The following is a 10691-nucleotide window of genomic DNA, read 5'->3' as shown; positions in this document are numbered from 1 at the left end:
TCTTTCTTAATCGTAAATCGTTATCGTTTCGTAAAATCTATTGACTAAAAGCAATGTCAAATCTTACATTGCTCTTGGATTTTGATAAATGAATTTAGAGTTTGTTGATTAAGGTTCTTAATTTAAATTAAATTTTTTGTTTTTTAATACAAGCTTTTTTTTTTCGAAAAAAGAATAATTTTTTTCATCTTGCTCTGGTGAAAGAATTGTGTAAAAAAAAGAGACGAATATTTTTATTGATGTATTTTTATTCAGGATAAATAATGTTTGCATTTTAATACTAGCACTAATAGGAGATCTCAGACTGATGCTCATTGTGCACAAAAATGAGCATATCTGATAAATGTCACTTAGAAAAGTTCACACACACAATCGTATGCAGTACAACTGTCACATGACATATATTAGTAAGTTAGAGTGAGTACAAGTCTATTCTTTTGTTTAGAACTCACGAAGACGATTCAGGCCTGGAAGGAGGTTGCGGAGAAGGACTTGGCCTCTCTAAAACATGCTCTTTGGCTTTTAACCTAAGTATGTCTATGCTGGCTCTTCCAGCATCCAGTCCTTTCACTAATGGTCCAGAGTCCATACCCAGAAAAGTTGGTTGAAGATGAGGTTGTCCAAGGAAGGACGCTTTGCCTGAAGACAAAGCCGGATGGTGCGCAAAACTTGTAACAGATGGTGCTGTAGTCGGAGAGGAAGTTGAGGCTGAAGCTGCAGCTGCCGAACTGAGCATGTATACTGATAACAAAGCTGAGCTAAGTGGAGTGACTGCTTTGGGCCAAGAAGGTGGATGATGGTGTCCAAATAAACCGGGTGGACCTAAAGTTGGAGAATTGTTGCTATTATAGTTCAACATATGAGAAAGTCCGAGTGGACTTTGAAGTCCAGTGGAGAGTGGCCATAGATGATGATCAGATGGAGGCATGGGTATACCTCTATGCAGGTGTGGTCCGGAACTCGGGTATAAGGAAGGCAGATCCGTTCTTGGTCCCATTAAAAGATCTACACCTGAAGGTAAGTTTGGACTGTCCCTTCCCATTGCTTTCTCCCTTTTTCTCCATTTTGCTCTCCGATTTTGAAACCATACCTGAAAAAAAAATTAATTATGAAAATGGCTGAAAACATAAATATTACACACACCACAATGTCATTCGCCAGAATAACCTTAAATATCCCTTTTCGCAAACTCATTCCTTAAATCTTCAAGAAGATTTATTTCAAGTGATCGTTCTTAAGGCGACTTTTTCTGAACGATTAAATTGTAATATTAAATATAATAATAAAGATTAAATTGTAATATTAAATATAATAATAAAGATTAAATTGTAATATTAAATATAATATTAAAGATTAATATAATTGTTGTGTGATGACCTAATGAATTAAAAACATTTTTAGGCTAAAGAAAATAACTAAAGTGCTCAATATAAAGAAAGCTATTTTTTTTCCTCGAAGCAATCACCATTATTCTTTATACAAAGTTTTATTCACTGAAACCAGTTAAGTAAAACAGCTTTTTACTTTATTTCTTACAATTTGTGTTCAATTACTTTTTTGTTTAAAAATCACACTTAGTAATTTGCCTTTGTTCTAGAACAAAAGGTATGTAAATCTTCACGGTGGGCTAATTCAAGTAAATAAAGTAGATGTACCAATATTAAAACTCCAAATTTTTGAATAAATAGAGTTTTGTAATTTTTTTTGTTATTATTTTTTGGTTTTTGATAATGGCATGTCTAGACGGTTTTTTGTGATCAATAGATAGGCTAACACACTAATGTGCCATATTTTATTTGCGAGTCAACAGTAACTGTAATAGTCTGTCCTTTATTGCAGAAAAAAAGTCTGTTATCAATTTCGTTAAAAATGTTCTTTTTATTTTTTAGATAGGTTAGTTTTTTTTAAAGAAGTAAATAAAATTATGAAAGCAAACAATGAAAACTTTTTTCAAAATCATTTTTCTTAGAATTCTTCGATACGTTCTTTACCTGGAATGGCCCCGTGGCATTCATGTGAATTCAAAATTTTGTCCACTTTGCAATTTAATATAATAAATTAAGCAGATTTATAGAAAGTATTGATATGTATATGAATGTTAGTAGTTTTAAAATAAAATATATTTGTTTGATTGTCCAATTTGCCCTTCAAGATTATGCACATTAGATTCTTTATTAAGTACCTACGTATTCGGAACGGCTACTTTCATGAAGACAAAAAGAAAAAAATTCTTATTTTGTTATCGGGTGTTCAAAACATTTTTGCCTTTTGAAGAGGTTGGTTGATCACAGGGCAACAATTTTTAAACAGATTGGAAATCTATTAACTAGTCAGTTTTAAACGTACTATGCTGAATCTTTCTTACTCAAACGAGTTTCAATTTATGCTTAACTAAAGCATTCTCAATCTTACAAAATGTATTTTGGGAATTATGTAAAAAAATTTTTGCCGTATTAAGCTGTTTTAGCGCCAATAAAGATAGAATATCAAAAGATGGTAGCCAATTTTTTGTTGTTCTTACATCGGTTAAAATGCTTATAAAAAATCGAAAATTGGAAGGGGGGAACAGCGTTAGAGGTACAGGTATGGAAGTTAAAAATAACTTGGGTGTTTTAATAAAAAGTTGTTTTTAGTTGATCAAAAATTGTCAAAACTAAGGGAAAGTAAAAAGTTTTTACTTCAGTTTTCTTTGTGTTTTCTGATAAATATTATTTAGGAACATTGGAGTGCTTTTAAACAGGATGGTTCTCAAACATCAACCTTAATGCATAATTTTAGAATCCCAGTTAAAGTTAAATCAAAGCAACGAACACAATCAACATTTAAGCGAGAAAAATACGAAGACTATACCGAAATCTATATCGAATCACGGTTGAAAATGTTCAGATTGATTGAAAAAATTTGAAACTTATTTGATAGTCAAAGGGAACAGAAAGAGATGAAAGGTGATTGCTACAATCACCTTCAGGTTTCATTAGACAATCACATTTTTTGTGACTTTTTCAACCCATTTTCCTCATTATCGATAGCGCACTTGTTCTTTCTTGCACAATAAATTAATTTGCGACTCCTCCAATGTAAAAAATTGAGGATCAAATTACGGTAAAAAAGTACTGCTACTCAGGAAGCCGGTGCTTTTTACCGTTAAATCCATTTTACGGAATAGAAAGTCTGACAATTTTAACAGTAATAATTTCCATAAAATCACTGAATCACTCCCATTAAAATTATTATTGTAAAATTACGGTATAATATTTTACTGTAAAAATGGATTTTACGGATGATATAGCCAAGTGCTATTATTCTATACCGTTATTTGATCAAGATTTTTTACTGTGTAATATGTATGTGTTTTTTTTAATTAACATTCTGAAAAAAATATGTAATGAAGGATAGGTTTACCCCGTGTATAAATCCATTTGATTTGGAGAACTTTTAATTATATATTCTCCGATTAAATCATTCATTCCAGAAACCTTATTGTAATATGTTGTTAATGGAATGTTAATAACAGCTCTGCATTTTAATATTAAGCAAATATTATGGTAAAAATTACGGTGTAATATTTTAGGATAAAAAAGATATTACGGTAAAATGGATTTTACGGATGATGCTCCTAAAGTGTAGGTAATTTATGATGCCGTAATTTAATCTGGAATTTTTTTTCACTGTAATGTGTATGTTTTTATTTTTTATTTTATTTATTTTATTTTTTTTGCCAAGCATATTTTAAAATAAATAAATGTATAACATCTAGTGTATAAATCCTTTTGACTTAGAAAACAATGAATCATCTATTCTCCGATTTAATTATTAATTCAAGAAATCTTATGCAATGGAATGTTAATAACAGCTCAGCGTTTAAAACTGAAAATTACGTGTTTATTGATAAATGCTCAAATGCAATCGATTGTTGCTTTTTGTAAATAGAAAATTCTTCTTATTTTTTCCCTTTAAATCCCTTTTTAAAACGAAAAAAGAAAATGATTGTATAATAATCAATTCCGAATCATTTCCCAAAGTTACAGAGAAAGCCTGAAGCTCTATTATTTTGCACAGAAAACTTGAATGCCAACATAAAAAGCAAAAGACACCACAATCATCTCCGTTAATCGAAGCATTTTCCACTTATGTTGCATAGAAATGCGGGCGCAATTTCCCGGTCAATAATTTGGTCCACTTCACAACAAAGGACGATGATTAAATTCGGGATTCGGGAGCAGAAGTGGCCGACAGGGAAGGGGTGAGAAGGACCATCTCCCGGAACGGTTTCCGGATTTTGAATAAAACGTAATTGACGACAATTAGTTGATTGGTTTGAAGAGAAATAACTAAAATTGCTTCCTACCAACCCGGCGGAAGCGATTTAGGACTTGCGGAAAGTTGTTTGCGCGCTTTTCATCCAACTTTCGAGAATGGACGCACTGATTGCGGACGTCCTTTCTTCTTGAAGCACACCCTGGGCTCTTGTGAAAAGAGATTTGAAATCCTGGAGCATAAAGGGAACATTTTTCCGGCAGTTTAATTCTAGCAAAAGTGATTAGGTTATATATTTCTAAGGATTTCTCTTCAAGCGAATTTTACAAGAGGTTGGTTTCTTTGTGAATGGATCACTCTTGAAAAAACTTCCTTATTTTTTAATAATTACGATAAAAGTTTTTACGTAGTTAGTCTTTTAAGTAGAAATAGCAACAAATTAATTTAACAATTGCAAACTAATAACAAATTAGACAACAAATTATTTTTAAAATTTTTAATTAATTAATTCAAAAGCATGCTTGGGAACTAACACTGGAGGTTCCGCGTTTGACGGACCACCTGACCGGAACATATGCTCCTGCACCCCAGAGCCCAAAGGTCAAGAAAACTGAGATGGGCACAGTCGGCCTTGGCCCTCTTAATGGGCTGTCGCGCCACTGAGTTAGTTAATTCAAAAATTACAAAATTTTAACATTTATTTCAAAAATTAAAAAGAATTGTACTATTTTATTATTTTTAAAATTTATTGTTTTTAAATCATTTTTGCAAGACATCAATAATAAAATGGACGTTTAATCTTCCTATTTACTTAATATGCATTTTTCTTGCAATTCTGTTTTTAATATTTTCTTATATTTTTGTGTTTTTTGCTTGATATGTTTTATCTTTGCTCCAATTTCTTTGATGCTCTTCACACTATTGTATTAATATATTTTACTTTGGCTATATCTATGCAATATTAGGAAGCACTCTAATTTACAGATATAATCGTATGAGCTAACGGCGAGATTATATCCTTTTGTTATTTAGTTTCTTGGCTTTTTTTTTTTTAATTTTAAAAATAAATTATATTATTTTTTAAAAGAAATTTGCAATTGTTTTACAGGTATTTACAGCTTATGACCGCAAATAAAACTTATTAATTTTCTTTGTAGTTTTTTTTTCTTTGATCCTTTTCTATCTCTTTATTTTGCTATATATATAATATTATTAAAACGATTAGAATAAGGATAAGTAAATTTGTAAGATACATTTCCGAGTATTTTTTAATTAATGATTTTTTAACTGTTGACTAATGAATGATTTTTTAAACTATTGATTAATTAATGATTTAATTAATGATTTTTTTATGAAACGATTAGAATAAGGATAAGTAAATGTGTAAGATACATTTCTGAGAATTTCTTAATTAATGATTTTTTTTGTGGTTAAGAACCGAGTGAATTAATTTTTACTTTTGAATATAATCTTGAAAATGGTTAAGAGAATAATAATTTTCTGATGTAGTAAGAAACATTTATTGGGGAAAATATAAATTGCTGATGCTTTGGAAAATATTAAATGAGTCATATTTTCAGTTATACTTTTTAAATGAGTCGATATTTTAAAGGGAAAAATCAGATTGATATGGATTTCCTAAAAAAAAAAAAAAATGATTTTTTGAATGCAATGAATTAAAAAGAATTTAAATTCTTTATAAACTGAAAAAACACCTGGTTTCTTGATGTTGTAGAATAAATTATACAAATTAGCCTCGAATTTCTTTCTAGTAAAACACGACAGATTATAAGGGAGTGGGAATTTATTTTTAAATCGGTAAAGAATAACAATCAAGCAGATTTTAAATTCCTGCTTGTAACAAACGAAATTTCAAATCGGGTTTCCTGATGTTCTGGAAAATATTAAACGAACCAATTTAATCTTTTTAGTAAACTACAAATTCTACAAAGGGCATACATATGTATTTCTTAATGAGTGAAAGTAGCAATTAAGCAGAATATAAATTTGTGAGGAACGTGAAAAAAATTAGAGTTAACCTGAAACCTGGTTTGTCGATGTATATTAACCGAATCAACCTATTCCGAGTGAACCAAGAATTCTGTAAGGAGCTTATGACTTTTTTATAGTGGCGAAGAGTGACGATTAAGAAAAATATAAATTCCTCACGAACTTGAAAGAAATTTTACGAGTTAAACTGAAATCTAGTTTTCTGTAATGGGCTTTTGAATATTTCATAGCAGTGAAGATTAAAAATTAAGCAAAATATGAAATCCTGAAGAACTTGAAAAAAAATTATACGAGTTAACTTGAAAACTGATTTTCTAATTGTTTGCAAAATATTAAAGAATCAAACTAGAATTACCATGTTGCAAACAAAAAAAACAAAAAAAATTATAAGACTTTAAACGGGATGAAATTCTTAATTCGACGAAGAATAGCAATTTAACAGAACAGATATATATATATATATATATATATATATATATATATATATATATATATATATATATATATATATATATATATATATATATATATATATATATATATATATATATATATATATATATATATATATATATATATATATATATATATATATATATATATATATATATATATATATATATATATATATATATATATATATATATATATATATATATGTTTTTTCATTTATCTATTTATTTTTGTATTTTATATTTACACCAATTCCCCGATTGATTTCAAATTTTATTTATTAAAAATAAAACATTTATACATTTAAAGGTAGAAGTGAATAATGAATGAAGGAAATAGTGAAAAAGTCCGCTTGAAGCACCCTATGAGTAAAATAAGGTAATGCATTTTCTAATGTGGCATAGAAAAGCAATCTAGCGGAATATTCAGAATCCATATAAGGAAACATATTATGAGATTTAACCTGGAATTTCCTTTTGATTAAACCAAGAAAGCCAAGAGGAAATGAATTTCCGGACATGTTGAAGAATATAAACTAAGCACGTTATGTATTTCTTAATTTGGTACAAAATAAGTAAAGATTGTCGTAGTGAACAGAAGAGAAACATGTCATCAAATTGAAGTTTCCTGATAGTGAAAAATCAATAATGATGCCTAATATTAATTAGCTGATGAAGTGAATACAATACGCTGAATATCAACTCCTAGTGAAGGAAAAATACTATAATACTTATTAGTATTTCAGGGTGTTAATTTTGTGATAAGCTAAAAAATATTGTCAAAATTTGTAAACTGTTCCATTTTAATACATTTGAGTTTTCGAAACTCTTCGGTTGATAAAGCATTATCACAACACAATTAGTGTAATTATTGGAATTCAGAAAAATTACTAACTACTAAAGAGCCCTAAAAACTTTGTTAAATAGTATGAAGTGCGTAAAATTCTTTCCATGAATTTTAAACTATTCCTTGTACTTTAGTTCATTTTTTTTTCAAAAATACCTAATTTCATTAGAATGAATATTTAAGTACTTTAAACTAGGGCTGAATTCGCTCAACGGCTGAAATCAAATTCATGTAACTAGGAGGCTTCGCCCCCTGCTCGCTGGCGCTCACCAACCATAAATAAACGCGAAATATAAAAAAATTCAATGCATTCAATACAAACACTTAAACGTTTTTTAGACGTTTAGGTAGCTCCCAGTAGAAAAATATCAATTCAACGGCGGCCTTTTAAAGCATTCTCACTTCAATTAATTAATTAATTCCTAATTGAGTTTAAATTAAATATTGTCATGTTTTTAGTGCATGAATCTGAATTGAACAACCTGATAGATTGTAGATAGAAGATTGTTAAAACTCTGTTTTAAGCTAAGTCTCTCTAAGCTTTTTTTCGGGTTCTTTTCGGTACTTTTTTTCGAGGGTTTTTTTCTCTCTTTTTTTTTCTACTCCTCTTTTTTTTCGTTTATATTTGTTGCCGTATGAACGTTCAAAATTTATACAGCTTTGAAGCATACCCTATATTAAGAATGTATTTTCAATGGGAATGGATTTTATGTGTGCTTTATTTTGAACTGGATATTTCTATTCAGTATGCTTCAATCTGACTTGTTTTCTTAGCTAATGATATATTCATTAGTACTCATTACAACAGAAAAATAGCTCTAGTGAAATATGAATGAAATTAAGAAGTGTATCTAAAAATCTGTGGGTGACAGAGACAAATGGTTTGCACGGTTTGAATTAGCAAATTTTAACTGTCTTAAAAAAATTATTACATACTAAGGTATCCACAACTCTTTTAAAAATTTGTTTATCTGTCTTTTTTGTCTATTTTTTTTACATAATTTAATATTGAGTAAATTTTTATAAAGAAACAACGCATATTACATTAGCATGAATATTAATTACATACTGATTCGAAAACTTGAAATAGCCTGATTTAAGAAAACTTTTTTTCCTTTGAATAAAATTTGAGTTCATATTATAAATTTTAATACTATTTTTTCTAACCGTTAAGTAAGTTTTAACAACTATATCACTTGTATTTTTTCAGAAAAAAAAACGAAATAAAAACAGCAAAGCTGATGCAAGGTTGTCAAAATAGGGTCGTAAATCAATTGTACACTACCATCAATATTTTTATGCTCCTAAGTTTGGAGAAAAAATACAATAACCAGGAAGAAAGGTTTTATTTATTTTTCGTGATCGATCTGGAACTTAATTATAAATCTTAGACTAACCATTCTGCAATTCAGTCATTTTGCTGACTAATCAAAAGCACTGGACGGAAGGGGAGCGATGAGCTCGAAAATAAGATAAATTACAATAAAAAAAAAATAATGATTTTTTTTTTTTTTAAAAAAAAGAGGAAAAAAAAGAGAAGAAAAAAATCAGAATTTAGGAAAAATTTCAAAGTGATTTTCAAATAACCAAACTACTACTGACTACTACCAGACTACTTTACTGTTTAAAAATGTACAGTTTTTTTCTCTATATACCTTTAATATAATAAGCAAACGCATATATTACCTATCAAATTAATGCCATCCTCAACAAAAATGTAAGAAGTTGTTGCAAATAATATTATTGCTTGCTTATAAAACCTTTAATTGCAAAGTTATTTTAAGCAAATCACAAAATATAAAAAATTTGAAGAAGAAACTATAAGTACTATGCGAAAAACTAAATCAAATTTAAATGACTGAACCTCCAATTTCTAAATAATTGACTGACCCTTAAATCTCATTGAATTATTGACTTTGATTTGTCCCCTAGATTGCATCACGGTAATTGAAAATATAAAAAATATGTATGTAATGAAATGAAAATACATACATGTGCTATTTATTAAAGGTTTAGGTTTAGCCAATAAAGTGTAATTGGCAAATTATTTTTATTTGAAGAAAAAACTCAACATTTCAGGCATACTCTAAGCCAATTGAAGCCAAGTTAAACAGAATCAACGTCAACTTCATCGCTTTCTAAATCTGAATCAGTGCGACCAACTTAAACAAAACTCTCTCTTTAAATTCCTTACTCGACATTAACAAGCAAAACATGATTCAATTTTTTCATTCTCACTTGGCGTCGTTTCCTTTCGCTAAACGGAAAGAGGGGAATCTCCTCCTCTTCTTCATCTGATTGGCTGGGAGGGATCAGATGAAGGTGGAAGAAGTAGTGGAAGAGGAGAGGAAGCATAATAGTGCCAGGAGCATTATTATTTTACAAATTTGATTGCGTTTTTCCGGTTTATATTAATCTCGCCAGTGCTTGTCAATTCACGCTATTTTTATGCAACTAATTAACACAAATATAATTAACACGACGTCATAATATTTTTAAATCCTTCAATGAATTTTTTTTTTCTTAATTCAAACTAACTAGACATCTGTTAACTATATTTTTCAACTCATTTTTGAATATTTAATATGTTTTCATCATTAGAAAATGTATAACACTTTCACAACAACTAAAAAGCTGATAAAGGTTCAAGGTCAGCAATTTCAAGATCGACATGATTGGTAATGTGGTCAGCACCGATCGATATGAATGTGGGTTAGCTCTTAAGCCACCTCCAGGAATAAAACCCCTGTCATTCACAATGACAACTCAATGCCTAAAGAGGACGCTTTACCACGAGCGATTCTCCCAAATTCTGTTTCAACTTCATTAATTAGTAATTTAAAGTTTAAAATTGAGTTTAGGCAAACCTAGAGTAAGGCATGGAGTTACAATTGCTGGAGAAAAAAAATTGACACAGATTTCAAAATGTAAACAAATTATTGGAAGAGAACTTCACCTTGCGTAATCCTAATTTATCTCCTCATAATTTATTTTTATTTTGATATTATGAAAATTTCTTTTCAGCAAATTGAATCTTCGTGGCTTAATCTATGTTTGTCTGAATTCACTTTTTCCATACTTTAAATATTAAATCACTTATGGAGGTGAAAGAGAATTTGCATAAA

At 29.1% G+C, this 10691-nt stretch overlaps 1 protein-coding gene across 1 annotated transcript in view; it reads right to left on the bottom strand.

Annotated features, from left to right (window-relative positions):
- Positions 1–230: 230 nt before the first annotated feature.
- The window catches only part of LOC107457082 (uncharacterized), a 30512-nt gene continuing 20051 nt past the window's right edge, over positions 231–10691 (bottom strand). The window contains exon 3 of the mRNA XM_016075141.4: positions 231–1090. Within this exon, the coding sequence (XP_015930627.1) occupies positions 449–1090 (642 nt within the window). The 3' untranslated portion in view covers positions 231–448. The remainder of the gene's footprint in view (positions 1091–10691) is intronic.

The sequence above is a fragment of the Parasteatoda tepidariorum genome, chromosome 7 (genome assembly GCF_982258835.1).
Source record: "Parasteatoda tepidariorum strain Cologne lab strain chromosome 7, Ptep-v5.0, whole genome shotgun sequence".
NCBI lineage: Eukaryota > Metazoa > Arthropoda > Arachnida > Araneae > Theridiidae > Parasteatoda > Parasteatoda tepidariorum.
Note: the sequence above shows the minus strand (reverse complement) of the source record. Positions and strands in the feature narration are given on the sequence as shown.